General features: G+C 40.4%; 3 protein-coding genes across 11 annotated transcripts in view; 2 read left to right on the top strand and 1 right to left on the bottom strand.

Annotated features, from left to right (window-relative positions):
- sash1b (SAM and SH3 domain containing 1b) overlaps positions 1–4,431 on the top strand; it is a 30,475-nt gene extending 26,044 nt beyond the window's left edge. For 3 of the 4 annotated variants that reach the window (XM_088433109.1, XM_088433107.1, XM_088433110.1), the window contains 3 exons: positions 546–755; positions 817–1,009; positions 3,964–4,431. In XM_088433109.1, the coding sequence (XP_088289235.1) occupies positions 546–755; positions 817–1,009; positions 3,964–4,118 (558 nt within the window). In that variant the 3' untranslated portion in view covers positions 4,119–4,431. The remainder of the gene's footprint in view (positions 1–545; positions 756–816; positions 1,010–3,963) is intronic. The other variant, XM_088433108.1, reaches the window with a different exon arrangement.
- On the bottom strand, positions 1,605–10,577 carry ddo (D-aspartate oxidase). Its single transcript, XM_088433111.1, has 5 exons — positions 10,383–10,577; positions 8,247–8,419; positions 7,108–7,216; positions 6,651–6,827; positions 1,605–5,682 (listed from the first exon to the last, which is right to left on the bottom strand). The coding sequence occupies exons 1-5, from the start codon at positions 10,409–10,411 to the stop codon at positions 5,121–5,123; spliced, it is 1,050 nt and encodes a 349-aa protein (XP_088289237.1). The 5' UTR covers positions 10,412–10,577; the 3' UTR covers positions 1,605–5,120.
- Positions 10,578–10,634: 57 nt separating this feature from the next.
- Positions 10,635–15,304, top strand: part of zbtb24 (zinc finger and BTB domain containing 24) — a 6,966-nt gene continuing 2,296 nt past the window's right edge. The window contains exons 1-8 of one of the 6 annotated variants that reach the window (XM_088432636.1): positions 10,635–10,668; positions 11,315–11,356; positions 11,646–12,352; positions 12,473–12,640; positions 12,813–12,896; positions 13,202–13,285; positions 13,856–13,937; positions 14,659–14,890. In XM_088432636.1, the coding sequence (XP_088288762.1) occupies positions 11,662–12,352; positions 12,473–12,640; positions 12,813–12,896; positions 13,202–13,285; positions 13,856–13,937; positions 14,659–14,890 (1,341 nt within the window). In that variant the 5' untranslated portion in view covers positions 10,635–10,668; positions 11,315–11,356; positions 11,646–11,661. Of the gene's footprint in view, positions 10,669–10,697; positions 10,770–11,089; positions 11,155–11,314; positions 11,375–11,645; positions 12,353–12,472; positions 12,641–12,812; positions 12,897–13,201; positions 13,286–13,855; positions 13,938–14,658; positions 14,891–15,304 lie in introns of those variants that run through there. The other 5 variants (XM_088432637.1, XM_088432635.1, XM_088432640.1 and 2 more) reach the window with 5 other exon arrangements.

Raw genomic sequence — 15,304 nt, 5'->3', positions numbered from 1 at the left:
TTGTTACTGAATTTGTCAGTTCAACAAATAGCCTTTGAGTGATTTGCTTACTTAGCGGGATCACATAAAAACCGATGTGTAACACAGAAGTTGTTTTGATAGGTTAGTTTTTAATGAGTGATTTATTGGTCTGGTTGTTAGTGGGTGGTTGATTGGATCGTGTGTTAGTAAGCGGGTTGGTCATTATTTCTTTAATTATTTGGCTGCTTAGTTCAGATTAGCTCAAACACAAATTTTTGGCAAGCAAGCTAGTCATATGACAGGTTAGTTAATCAGTCAGTAGATTATTTAGTGAGTGGTTGGTTAATGAGGTAGTTGTTTGTTTTCACACACAGAACATGTTTCCTAAGCAAGATAGTGTGACAATATACTCAATTAATTAGTATGTTACTCAATCGATGGTTAGGTGGTTAAGTCAATTGTCTGTTAGCTGGATCACAGACAAAAGAGTTGAATCAGTAAGCAAGATAATGGGACACTAAAGTCAGTTATGTGGAAGAAGATCAAAATAAACTCCTTGTTCCCGGCGGGGTGTGCTCATCTAGTGCGGCGATGTGATCGACATGATCAGCAAGCCTCCGATGGGCACTTGGATGGGCATGCTGAGAGGAAAAGTGGGCACCTTTAAATTCATCTACGTAGACGTGCTGGATCCAGAACAGTCCAAGCCCAAGAAGACGGAGCGCAGGCGCAGGAAGGCCCGGCAGCCCAAACCTCAGTCTGTGGACGAGCTTCTGGAGCGCATCAAGCTCAAAGTAAGAAAGCGTTCCTTTGCGGTCATCGCCACTGAGATGATCACGGTGATATGTTTGACAGGAGCACCTCCCCACCTTCCTGTTCAACGGCTACGACGACCTGGACACCTTCCGGCTGCTGGAGGAGGAGGACCTGGACGAGCTCCACATCACCGACCCCCAGCACAGAGCCGTGCTGCTCACCGCCGTACAGCTGCTGCACGACTACGACGGTGAGGATGCAACTCGCCAACACGTCTCATGGAACGTTCAATGTGTGACGCTGCTCCGGCTGCTGTGTGTTTACAAAAACCACAACATTCCAACAATGATCATGCTAATGCTTAGTCAAGTTTGTTCTTGTTTACTTACTTGGGCGGTGGTTTGTTGAATAGGTAATTGGAGTTTATTATTAAATAGCTGGTTTATTTATTTGGGCAATGGTTTGTTTATTTGGATTGTGTATTTGGTTACTCAGATGGATCATGCAAAACTTGGATTGTGATTGCTAGACGTTAGCTGCTTGTTAAATTGTTTGTTGCCTAGTTTTTGGTTGGTTCGTTAGCTAGATCACAAATGAGTTAGTTAGTTGGGTCTAGCTATATTACACATCAGTTAGGTACAGTAGTTTTTTTATCAGTCATGTTAGTTGGCCAGAAAACTGCAACCAATGTTAGTTAGTATAATTTTATTTGGATCTTGTGATTGGTTACTCAGTAGATAGTGATAGTATAGAGCTTGTGTTTCGCTAGTTGATTAGTTGGGTCTTACACATCAGTTAGGTAGGTAGGTCCTCTTAGTTTTTCGTCAGTCATTTTAGTTGGCCAGATAACTGAAACAAACGTTAGTTAGTTAGTATCAATCAATCAATCAATCAATCAAATTTTATTTATATAGCCCTAAATCACCGAAGTCTCAAAGGGCTTCACAGAATGAAAAGAGGTCATACAGAGACATCTTTTCAATGTAAGGTACACAACAGCATCCCCTGTCAAAGCTCCCAGAAGGGGAAGGAAAAACTCAAAAACCCCAATTTGGGGAAAATCAGAAACCTCCAGAAGGGACCACAGGTGGGAGGAGCCCCCTTCCAGGCCCACAGGTTGAAGTGGATGCTGCATGTACCGAACACAGAAACAATATAAATTACAGAAAACATATTGTGCTATATAGTGCAGTGATGTCTTGACAGCAGGCAAAGCCATTGGGCAGGAACCATCCCGCATTCCAGCCAGGTGGACCGCAGACGGCTAGACTCCTAACCCGTGATGGTCGACCAGCGCAGGACCCAATGGAGGCGGTCAAGTCAACCCTCACCATCTAGCTAGCCCCCTCTCCCGGCCGGAAGAGGGGGGCAGGAAAAAAGAAGAAGGCTGCAGACAGGCTAATTTAACTAAATGCTTTTGAGTATAGATGTGTTTTTAGTCGGGATTTAAAGATTTCTACCGAGGTGGCTGCGCGAACTTCCATAGGTAGGGCATTCCATAGTACTGGCGCGCGAATGGAAAATGCCCTTGATCCCGCAGACTTCTTTTTAGCCCGTGGGGTCGATAGCAAACCGGCATTTTGTGATCGAAGTTGTCGGGACGGAACATAAGGTGATACTAAGTCGACGAGATAGGAAGGAGCTAAACCGTGTAAAATTTTATAAGTAATTAACAACACCTTAAAATCACATCTCACGTGTATTGGAAGCCAATGCAGGTCAGCTAGAATCGGAGTAATATGATCAAACTTTCTCGTCCTTGTCAATAGTCTCGCCGCTGCATTCTGTACACACTGCAGGCTTTTAATGTGAGACATGGGAAGGCCAGAAAACAAAATGTTGCAATAGTCTAGGCGCGACGTAACAAATGCATGAATTAATGTTTCTGCATCGCTAAGAGAAAGAATAGGGCGAATTTTAGCTATATTGCGGAGGTGAAAAAACGCCGTTCTTGTCATGTTATTAATATGTGTTCGAAAGGAGAGAGTTGAGTCAAATATCACGCCGAGATTTTTTGCAGAACTACTTTGGGAAATAATACAGTTTTCTAGGTTCAGCGTGGTATTCTTAAGCAGGTGCTGATGATGAGCAGGGCCAATAAATAACATCTCAGTTTTATTAGGGTTGAGAAGCAGAAAATTGGAAGACATCCATTGTTTAATCTCGGCAAGGCAAGCCTCCAGTTTACTGCACTTGCACGGATCCGTTATTTCTAAGGGCATATAGAGTTGGGTATCATCAGCATAGCAATGAAAACTAATAGCATGTTTACGTATAATATCGCCGAGAGGAATCATGTAGATGTTGAACAGTAAGGGGCCAAGTACTGACCCCTGCGGGACACCACATGAGACGGAGAAAGACTCAGAGATTGCGTCGCCATAAGAGACACTATGCGTCCTTCCCAGGATGTAAGATCTGAACCAAGAAAGTGCTGATCCCGAGATACCAACACATGATCTAAGACGTTCTATAAGAATATGATGATCAATAGTGTCAAATGCGGCACTAAGATCAAGCAGTAATAATATTGATGAGATGTTGGAATCCGAGGCTAAGAGAAGATCATTCGTCACTTTTACTAGGGCTGTCTCAGTTGAGTGGTTGGCCCTAAAACCTGACTGAAGGAGTTCAAATCTATTGTTGTCTATCATAAAATCACTAAGCTGTTGTGTTACAACTTTCTCGAGAATTTTGGCGATAAACGGAAGGTGTGACACTGGCCTATAGTTAGCGAGATCTTCAGGATCTAGGTGTGGTTTCTTAAGTAATGGTTGAATGACGGCCGTCTTAAAAGCTTCAGGTACAATGCCAGAGGAGAGTGACAGGTTGATAATATTCAAGACAGACGACCCCAAGATCGGGAACAACTCTTTGACGAGTTTGCCTGGAAGCGGGTCGAGCATGCAGGACGTCGGCTTTGCTGCATTAACCAGTTGTGTAAGACACTCCAGGGATACTAAATCAAACTGGGACAGGGTAGCCAGACTTTCATATGCCATTTAAAATTTTTGTTGATTGGGTTGATCATTTAATTAGTTGTTAGTTACAAGTTGATTTGTTGATTGGTTCTCGTAGATCACAAAAATGTTGTCAGTTAATTGCTCGATTGGTTATTTGGCTGGTTAGCTGTTTATTTGTGTGGTCAGTTTGGTCATTTTAGATCACACAATAATAATAACAAAACAAAAACAATTTTAAAGGCACAGTGCATTTTGTATGGAATGTAACTGAGTCGCATTCCAGGCAGCAGCGATCCGGAGTCAAGCAGCTTCCCCGAGGAGAAAGCGTCCACGACGGAGACCCATGTCCTGTCGGGTGACTCGCCGAGAGACTCGGGCTGCTACGAGAGCAGCGATCCTTTGGACAACAACAGTAACCACAGCCCGGCCCCACTATGAAGTCTTCCTTTGCATGGTACTCTTCTTCTCCCCGTGGACTTGTACTTCATTCTTTGTTGTGTGGAGTGGCTCGGCCCAAACATATGAACTGCAGGGTGACTTTGAAGGCTGAAGTGAATGTAAGAAAAAATGTACAGCGTTTTGGTTGAAAGACTTTTCTTATTCTAGTGTAGCCTTACACGAGGTTTTTTTTAATCATGTGCCTCAACTTGTAAAGTATTGACGTACTTGACTGTTTTTAGTGTGTGAGGGGAATAAAAAAAATGTTTTTTCTTTTCACTGCATTTTCAAATGAACTAATTTGACAAAGCTAGCCAAGCTCTTTATTTATTTTTCTAAGGAGGGTCCTTCAATTTTGTTGAATAAATTGATTAATGTTTTTTACAACTTCTCAAAGAAGCCCAGAAAGCAGCCCCAAATTAGTTTATACTTTAAGGCTGGGGTTTTAAACCCAATTTAATCGTGGGCCAAATTGTACCTCTAGTTTCTGACGGAGCGCCATCGTGACTCTGAATTCAAATCATTTTAAAATATGATAATCGGACATTTATCTAGTTTTGAGACTAGGAAAACCTGTTCCAAAGAGGGATTACTGTAATAACAAAAAAACGCGTGTTGTTTCCCCAAAAAACGTTTTTAAAGTTGAAAATAACTTGCAAATTTGATATTTTAGTCAGAACCTTCAAGTCATAATTTCGTGGGTCACATAAAATGATGAGGTGTGCTGGATTTGCCCCCTACAGTTTGACACCGGTGCTATAAGGTGTTAAAAACAGAATACTGTGTTATAGCTAGTAGAGCAGAACAATCAATTGAAATCAAACGGATGTTGCAAATTAGTAGAAAGCAATTTTCAAATTGCAGAGGCTGAAATCTGGGGTCGAAAAAAAATCATTTCATTAGGCCATTAGGCTTTTTGTACTTATGTTTTATCCATGTCAGTAAGTCACATTTTGGTAAATTTCTTTTTTTTTTTTAATCCATGCAACCGGCAACATTAGATCACAGTTTGGCATGCGGGTGAATTTCTTGAAGGCAGCACCTGACCAGCCTAGTGGCGTCCACGGCCGTCCCCCAGGCCAGGGAGACACCCCAGCCCCCATGGCCATAGTTGTGCACCACGTGCGCCGCACGACCACCGCCCAGCCGGCGTAGCTCCCTTTCCACCCTGGGATTCTTCCTAGAAGGCCTAAGCCCCACCCACTGCCCCAGCAATCTACTTCGGCGCAGGGACGGCTCCAATCGGGCGCAGCGCTCCAGGATAGAGTCCGCCTCCTCGGGGTCGATCCCCAGGCGCCAGTCGTCATCCTGCCGAGTTCCGCCCAGGGTGGCGTAGCGGGAGCCGGGGTAGATGTAAGTTTTCCCGTCACTATCGCGGATGAAGTGTTGCAGCCAGGGGGCGTCCACCTTCAGGACCTGGCCGCGCGTCGGATAGACCCCGTCATCTCCTGCCAGCTCCTTGGAGCCCAAGCCAGAGCAGTTGACGACGATGTCATAGTCGGGGCACAGCTCCTCCAGACTCGACACTTTCTTCCGCTCCACTTTTCCGCCAGCTTTTGTGAATCTGGGTACGAACGCAACTTCAAACTATGAAGTAACTATTCAGTCAACTATCTTCTAAAGTCCTTGATCTTTAGAAAATGGGAAATCGTTTAAAATAGCAAAATACATTAGTTCCAACAAGAAAAAAATATCTGAAAAATTAGTCTGCCCCCCCCTCAAAAAAACATGAAAAAGAATGTCAGTTTTTTTTTCACCCTAATACGTGGAATAGAGCTCTAGTCTAAAAACATGGCATTCTCATTAATATTAACTCATTCAATGCCAGGGACGTATTTTCATGTTTTTTTAAGTCCAGATAAATCCCAGACTTTAAGTACTGTATTGAATCTATACTTAAGTACATTAAGGTCATTGAATCCCAGGTACTAATTATTAAATTGATACTTAAGGACATTAAGGACATTTATTTACAGATACTTAAGTAATAAATCAATCCTTTAGTATCTGGGATTGAATGTCTGAACTCTGGGTAAAAAAAAAAAAAAAAAAACATGAAAATACGTCCCTAGTATTGAATGAGTTGAAGATGGACCAATGTGGTCTTATCAGGGCCAATATTAATTATTTGTGGTCAAATAGACCGATATTTGGAGCTAGCTTTCATTTTTGGCAATAGAAGTAAAAATATTGGTGTGTCAAAAATGTAAACGATAACGGAATTTTGTCGGAATGTATTATGTAATAATAATGGATATGCATAGATCCACACACACACATATATATAATATATATATATATATATATATATATATATATATATATATATATATATAAAGTCTCTGATTCTGAGTAATACATATCTGCATATTAATCAGCAAAATCTACTGATATCCATCTCAGGGGGCGGTCATTTTGCCATTTGCTGTCGACTGAAAATGACATCACAGTTGGTCAGGGTTCACTTACTGCCCAATCACGGCCTGTCACCAGTTTTGTGAGTTTGGTCATGTAAGTTGCGGTTGAACAGACCTGTCGCGTAGCCAGGGAAGGTAATTGGAGCATTCGCACTTGATGGTAGTGAAGGCCTGGCCAAACGTGTGCTCGGGAAAGCGGCGCAGCTCGCGTTCGCTCATCAAGCGAAAGCCTAACACCGTGTCCCACCAGTAGGGCCGCTTGTCGGTAGGGGGTTCCCTGAAGATTTGGTAGCTGGTGGGAGAGAGCAAAAAACGATGACATCACATCACAGTTAAGCCTCCTGTTGTGTTTGTTTGCAAGGAGCAGCAATAATGTCATTGGGTCACATATGAAATGATCCAAAAACTTTGTGTGTGTGTTTGTATAGTCCTGCACATCCTGTGATTTGATGAATGTTTATTTGACTCTTTAAATACAGAGAATAAGCCCTGCCGCAAAAAAACTTCAACCTATGCCAGAATTGTAAGTGCTGATCCGCGGGGTATTTGGATACAAAACACTTGACCGTTACCCAGAGCTGAGCAAGACTCCGGCCTCGGATGCATGTTGGGACTGTGCGATGGCCAGTAGGTGCTCAAAGCTGTCTCGGAACCAGCTTCTTTGGCGTTCCAAAGGAATATCTAGCACATATATGAGGGTGCAAAAGTAGGGGTACAGTATTTATTATTTATCGAACAATAAAACAACTACCTGATTTCATTGGTCAATTTTAGATCAAAAATTAGGCAATGGACGATTTTTGCATATTTTTCGCTTTGTAAAAATACCAGTGCAAAATATTGTAAAACAATCAAATGTTCTGCATGAAGTTCATGGTAGATATTTTTGGTTGCGAGTATTATGGAACAATATTATTTTATTCATTATAAATTTATCAAAACTGTTATTAGAATTTTCCTCTGCCATACATTGGCACCATCATCACCCTAAAAAAATCCATATCAGCCATGCTTTAATTTAGATGTGTTTTTTTCTTTTAAAAACACCCAACAACTTAGATGTTATTTCTTTTGATAAACATAACTCTTTATTGGGGGGTAGGTTGGTCTTTCAATTCTGATCCATCCATGCCTGTTTATCTTCAATCCATGTGGAAAATATATTTGAACTCAATTGCGTCACGCAATAAATCAAACTGGTAAATTAAGTTACTTCTGTATTTTATTTGCCCACTTTATGTATATAGGGTGATTATCATAGATTTCTGATATCACATTTATTCAGACAGATACTATCAGGTAGGTACTGCAAATACTAAACTCTTGAGTAGTCACTTATTACTACGAGTACATTTTATACTGCCCCCCCCCCCCCCCCCCCCCCCCCCAGCTACTTGATGAAAGCAGACAATGCTAATAAAGGCTTGCATCCCGAGTACCAATCCTTCAAAATTAAGATATTAATTAATATTAATTAAGGTATCAGCCTGACACTGGTCAGTCCCTAATCATTTTTTATCTTTAACCTTTACATACACAATGGATTTATATTTGTTCTTTTTTAGGAGAGTCTTCACCCGCTTTTTTATACAAAATGCTTATTGGTGTTGTATATCCACTTATTGATATTTTTTTCCAATGCACATATGGTTGTCAGTTATTTGCAATTTTTTTCCAAATGACGCAACTCCAGCAACACTTTTGTGCCCACCTGGAAATTGCTTGGCAAACAGGATGCCAGCGGCGCCGTCGCTGGTGGTTTCTGGGCTGAATTTGTCGGCCAGCAGAGTGACCGAGCAGCTGGGGAGGGTCTCTGCAATGCACACGGCTGTTGAGAACCCCACAGCCCCTGCGCCCACCACCGCCACCTTCACTCCTCTCGTTCTGGAGCAAAAGGCAAGTTATGAGAGGTCACTCCAAAGTACTGTACACCACACGATTGTTCATATATATATATATATATATATATATATATATATATATAAAATGTGACATTTCCAAAAATATACCATCAAATGCATTTTGAACCTTTTTAAAAATGTAATAATGTCATATGAGGTGTAAGAATTAGAAACAGAATCGTGAAGGGAACTTTATTTTGTTAACCGAGCAAGGACAAAGTACAAAATGGCAACATAAACAGAGAGATTAAGACAATTAGGTCTAAAGGTTAGATATCAAGCAAAAAGAATCATTAACAAATGTTCAGGCCAGAACTTATATGAAAAAACAGCCAGAAGGAGAAAAGCTCACTCATTTTGGAGTGAATGAAATGTTTATTTTTAATAAACAAAAAAAATATATGTAGTTTTAACCAGAAACTGCAACCTGAAGAAAGTTGAATGCATCCTATTTTATTTTATGCAATTGTTTCCTTTTTATATTTAATTTTGAAATGCATACTTCCAGTTGGTCTGCGCTTACATTATGCAGTTTGCTGCTTTATGAGCAGGGGTTTCAAACTCATTTTAGCTCAGGCGCCACATGGAGCATGCAGGCACAGGGAGAACATGTAAACTCCATACAAGAAGACCTGAGATGAAATCGAACCTGTAACCTCTGCACTGTGAGGTAGACATGCTAATCAGTCTTCCAGCATTCAGCCCATATTAACTATATACAAAAAATACAAAAAAAAATGCCTGGACATAATAACAATAATAGAATCATCATTCAACTGCTTTACATATAACAATAAAGGGTAAATACATCTTCATAAGCAACACCACTTTCACTCTAATTTTCACTGACATATTCAAATGTTGATTGTATATTTTAACGTCATGCAAGATGTTTTATACCTAGATACAGAAATATACACGAATTTTAAGGTTTATTTTCTGTTAAGTGCAATGATGTTTAAGAACCCTGTTTTGTCCACGCCTCCTTCTGATACGTACGTCGTGATCTCGCCAAAACAATGAGTTGCGGTGGAGATGCAAACTAGGCCGGAGGAATTTGTTGGTGGAAAGGGGACTAACACTCTGGTGCACAAACATGGTACAATGCACTCCTTACAAATTAGCGAATGAAATAAAGAGAGATGACGAGTGGTAACCTTGAGGTCCACACTCCAGAAAAAAAAAGTCAACCACTCCCACTATGGTTTGTTAATCTCTTATCCAACCAGTCAAGTTTGTTTGGAGTTGAAAACAAAAGGCTCAATCAGCAGGCAAAATGATGGGATGTTTGATAATGGATGCCCGGGGGGTAAATTCAAAGTTTGGCAGGCATCGCAACTCGCAGGATACGCCTGAACAAAACAAAAATGTTAGCTATGTGTATAACGTTTGGCCGATGTTTTTCAGTATTTTATATATATATATATATATATATATATATATATATATATATATATATATATATATATATATATATATATATATATATATATATATATATATATATATATATATATATATTTTTTTTTTTTTTTTTTTTTTTTCATGTTTAAGATGCATGCAATGCCTTCAATGCACAAATACCTTTAATCGACGTTAAGTTATGAAACTATCCATGAATAAAATTCGAAAGCATAACAAAGCCAATGCTCGTACATGAATGAGAGATTATTTGCTTGGCTATTGCATTTCGTGTTGTTTGCATGAGAATGCAGTATGTAAACAGCAAAATGTAATCAGCAAACTATTTTTAAAAATGCTGCTGACAGGACTCCAATTTCATACGGAAACTCGAAGGTGACATGGAACTCAAAAAAGAAATGCATACCTCTTTTAATGCAAAATTGCAAAAAATATATGGAATAACTCCAACTTTTTGCAAAAGGAAACCATTTTTATTCTTCCATTTCACCTGCGAGACCTCAGATTTTCAGGAATTCATTTACCTGTTTTTGTGCTCAGCGTTGATATCCATCGTGGAACTGTTTATTCCTTTTTTAATTGGCCGAATGATTGCTGCTTTAATGTTTTCGAAGAGATCCGCATACAAGATTGTCTACCCGTGTTCAACAAGGAGTGAATCTGATCAAATAAACGTTCACGTTACAAATTTTAATCCATATGGTTTGTAGGTCTGTTGATGCAGAAATCTCGCCCCGAGCAAATCTCTCGCGATAACGCATCGAAAGAACGTTTTCCGGTTAGCAAGAAAACCTTAAGGTCCTAACAGCGGTAAGGTCCTAACAGCTCACTATTCATTTAAAAACTTGGCAAGCTCCACCGAGCCCCCCCACAGAACGTCTTGTAACGATCGTTCTACGCCTTTTATTTAGGTCGGTGTTTCGTCTTAGTTTTGTTTTTTCTGATAGAGCAAGCGGGCGTTTTGTTCGGCGCTGAAGCTTTTGTTGTTGTTGGCTAACATGAAAAGTTGACCTTTTAGCTCAAAACCCCTTTTTGGGGATTTTGCACATTTACATGTCAGGTTCCAAGACCCAACATTAAACAACTAGAAAATAGTTTAATACCAAAATGGTACTATATTAACACAAGTGCAATCAAAATAAGAATAATATATATCAGCAGTGCGCGTCTTGGCCTTTTAGGGGCGGTGTGGAGCCGTTCATGTATTGGGATGCAGACATTTACTAGAAGAAGCAAATCGTGATTTAACTTTATTCATTAGGTTTTCGCATATCAGTGTTTTTCTCTTCCTAACCTGTAAGTATTACCACTATATTTTTGTGTGGATAGTCATTATTTAAAGGAGCATTACCCCGGAACTCTTCTAATTTTCTATTTTTTCTGCCAGCATTTGCATTCTAAACCAGTACCAAAATATGTAAAGTGTATTCTTTTTTTTGTGTGTTTTGTTATATAGGCAACTTCAACTTTGGTCTCAAACAACTTTGAGCAGGCTCAGGTATGTGATAACATAAAGGTAATAGGTCATTAATTAAATGTAATAATAAAAAATTATAACAAAGCTTGCTGCACAATCAATATGGTGCATACAGGGTGCTTTCACCACATTGGAAACTTGCAAATACACCATGCGGTTTATTACATGAATCGAATTCATTTATGGTTTTATGTTTGTGAGAAGCCAAAATTGCAGTTCAATTTACTAATTGCCTATCTCTTTAGTAATAGCATTTTTTTTAAGCTGATGGCCAGTGAAGCCACTCATTTATTTTTGTTATATTTCGCAGAGGCTCAGTGAGGAAGATGGCGCTGACAGCCTCGTCTTCGTCGCACAAGACCAGTATTCTGAGCAAATTGGCGCATCTCAGGAAGCGGGACATCCTCTGCGACATCACCCTGCTGGCGGAGGGTGAACGCTTCCCGGCGCATAAGGCCCTGCTGGCGGCGAGCAGTGACTACTTTTTGCAGCTCTTCACCGCCATCGATGTTGACACCCACGCCGGCGCCACCTACCACCTGGACGACATAACCGCCGCTGCATGCGGGGCGGTACTGGAATTCATCTACAGTGCCCAGGTGTGCCTGGAGGAAGACGCCGGTGAGCAGCTCCTAGCTGCTGCTCGGGTGCTGAAGGTGGGAGACCTGGTCGAGGCGCTGCAGACTACCCGGCAACGCAAGAAAGGCCGGGCCAAGAAGAACCTGCTCGCCAGGAAACAGAGGACGACAAGTGTCTCGCGTGATGAGCAGACTGAAGAGCGACAGGAAGTAGCTGATGGAGGAGAGAAGCCTAGTCGGGCGGGAAGACGCAAGATCACCTTGCCCGTGAAGTACGATGCCTTTAAAGTGGGCGCAGATGTTCCTGCTCGAGCAGGAGGAGAGTTGGCGAGGAAGGCCACGAAGAAGAAGCACCCTGACACGGAGACCACATGCCAAGACTGTGGCAAGGCGTTCAAAAACCGTATCTTCCTGAAAATTCACCAACGCACGCACACAGGTGACGTCCTGCATCACCTGTTTGTCAAAATCCACCAATTAAAATAATATAGCGTTCTTGTTATTTTTCGAATAAATAAATACCACTGTGCAGGAAGTGATGTCATTGGTGTCCCCGCAGGTGAGAAGCCATTCTCTTGCCAGTTGTGCGACGCGGCCTTCACACAGAAGCACACGCTGTTGGTCCACCAGCGCAAGCACACCGGAGAGACGCCGTTTGTGTGCAGCGTGTGTTCCAAAGTCCTTGCCACCAAGCACAGCCTGCACGAGCACATGAACCTCCACCAAGGTATCGCAATATCCTTTCACAAAAATATTCGCGAGTACCGATTCCAGATATCGGTAGTGGCTCGATGCTGGCCTCACATCAAGTAATGGGCTACTCATTCAGGATGCCGATCCCAGCTACACATCGTCAAAGCAAAACAAAAAAATCTGACATCTGATATGACTTCTGACAGAAAACAAGTCGTTCTGCTGTGACCAGTGTGGGAAGAGCTTCACTCAGAAGAGACAGCTGAAAAGTCATTACAGGGTTCACACAGGTCAGATCAAAGCATATGTGTGTGTATTCAAGGGCTGGGAAATTCATTGTTTTGATCAATTACTTTAATATGAATGATAGATTTTTTTTTCATATTGCCCTGCCCTAGTTTTTTTTTTTTCCCCCAATTGCCTACTTCATTATTTGCTCGGTTGTGTAGTCTAATGTAGCCTGCTTGGGGAAGTGAACAGAAGAAGAATTTTATTGTGTGGTATTACTATGCATATGACAGTAAAACTCTTGAATTTTGAATCTTGAAGACTAAATGATGGATACTATTAATGATTATTTTTGTATTAATTGTAGGCAAATCACTTCCAGAGTGTGCTCAATGTCAGCGCAAGTTTTGGGATACAGCCCAGCTGAAAAAGCACTTACGCACTCACACAGGTAAAATTCCCAACCAATCAACCACACACATATTGTCACTTGATCTAGTGCGGGACACATGAACTATGTTCATGGTATGTCCATACATCGCATGGAGGAATCGATGGATGGCGAAATCTAAAAACCGACCTAAATTTGAACACACAATACTCACAGATAGATCTTCTTTATCCTCTGTGAAAAACGACAATTACTGCAGTTTGAAAGCTATGCCAGTCTTGTTTATAATTAAATTTACGTGTAGTCAGTACCTTATTTTGGTGTATTATACTGCCATCTAGTGGCCAAAGAAGACCCATTAGACATACAATGCCGTTTTAATTATTGCTCAAAATCATGACTGTTTAATTTTTTAAAATCTTTTCAGATATCCTATTACTGGGCGGTTTGTGAAGTACAATATATAGGTTTCTATTTTTTTTTTCCTAAAAGCAAAATGTTTACAATTTTTTTTGCTGATGTTCTTTGCACAGATTGTGTTTCCATGAAATTTGCCTTTAGCAAAAATCTGCAAACACTCGATGACCTTCATTATTGCTAAATCGTCAGGTTGTGAATTTGTCATGGCAGGTGAGAAGCCGTTCACGTGCGAGATCTGCGGGAAGTGTTTTGCCGTCAAGAGCACGTTGCAGACGCACATCAGAATACACAAGTGAGCCTGGGCATTCCACATGAAGTATCACAAGATGACCAACATTTTAAAAAGTAACATAGAAGACCCAAATATTCATCTGCACTTAAATATATATGAATTTTTTTTATTTTTATTTTTATTATTTTGTATTATTTATAATTATATAATATTAGTTTATTTTATATATAATTATAAGAAAATAAAAATACCATCACTCAGTTGTTTAAATGTAAGAAACCCATCCGGTGCCAGGGACTGTTTTTTTTTTTTTTTAAACATTTCTAAATGATCAAATGCAAATTAGTTGAGAGTTAAAAATATTACAACTGTACTCAACGTGTATGATTTGGATTTAGCAAAAACAAAAAAATATAAGCTACTGTATCATGCCCATTATGAGAGTTGTATTCCTTGATTCTTCTATTGTACCACTAGAGGGCACCCACATACCAATATTGATACTCGTATTATACTTTGGGAATCACGGATAAAAAAAAGCAAAACAAATATTAAGCATTTAAAAAAAAAATGGAACTTTTGCCTTGTTGCATGAAGGTCACAGCAAGTCACTCATAAAAATAATCATTCATTTACAGTATATACATTTTTAAAATAAATGTTTAAGTAATTATGGTTCAATGAAAACACAAATACAACCAATGCCAAAAAGTCATTAGAATAAAATATTTGCAAAATGTTTTCCACATGCATATTTTTTTTCTGTCTTTTTGGCCCACAGCGGTGAGAAGCCTTACAGCTGCAGCGTGTGCAACAAGTCGTTTGCGGACCGCAGCGCCCACCGCCGCCACGTGGCTTCTCACTCGGGCTGGAAGCCCTTCAACTGCTCCGTGTGCGGACTCTCCTTCTCGCGCCTCGATAACCTCAAGACGCACATCAAAACTCACAACAAGGAGAAGGTGTTGGGACAGGAGCCCCTGGAGGAACGTGGCGGTGACGGTCTGCAGGCACCGGTGGGTTGACTCTAATTATCATACATTAGTTAACAGAAACTAACGAAATAACTAGAAGTCGGACACAAACAAATGAAACACGTAGGTTTTGATGGGCAGGGGTTGATGATATCAGCCACCGATACTTAAAGGCAAAAAAACATTCACATCAAGTAAGTTCTCCTCTGCAGTGGTTGGCGCCATGCTACAGCAGTTTAACACATCAGTAAATTGTTAACTGTGTTTTTGTTTAGTCTATGTGTGAAAAGAAATTTAAAAAAAATCCATACCACCAAAGGTATTTGTACTAGTATCAGTATGAGGAAAAGTGATGTAGAACGTTCCTGGTTTTAAGTGAATTATAATGCATTTTAGAGAGTGTAAATGTTCTAATGTCATGAAGGCTAGTTAAATGTCTTATAGGGATTAAAAAAA

Source organism: Hippichthys cyanospilos, chromosome 14 (genome assembly GCF_059441005.1).
Source record: "Hippichthys cyanospilos isolate Australia breed blue-spotted pipefish chromosome 14, RoL_Hcya_1.0, whole genome shotgun sequence".
In the NCBI taxonomy this organism is placed as follows: Eukaryota; Metazoa; Chordata; class Actinopteri; order Syngnathiformes; family Syngnathidae; genus Hippichthys; species Hippichthys cyanospilos.
This window is presented reverse-complemented; position numbering and strand designations above follow the sequence as displayed.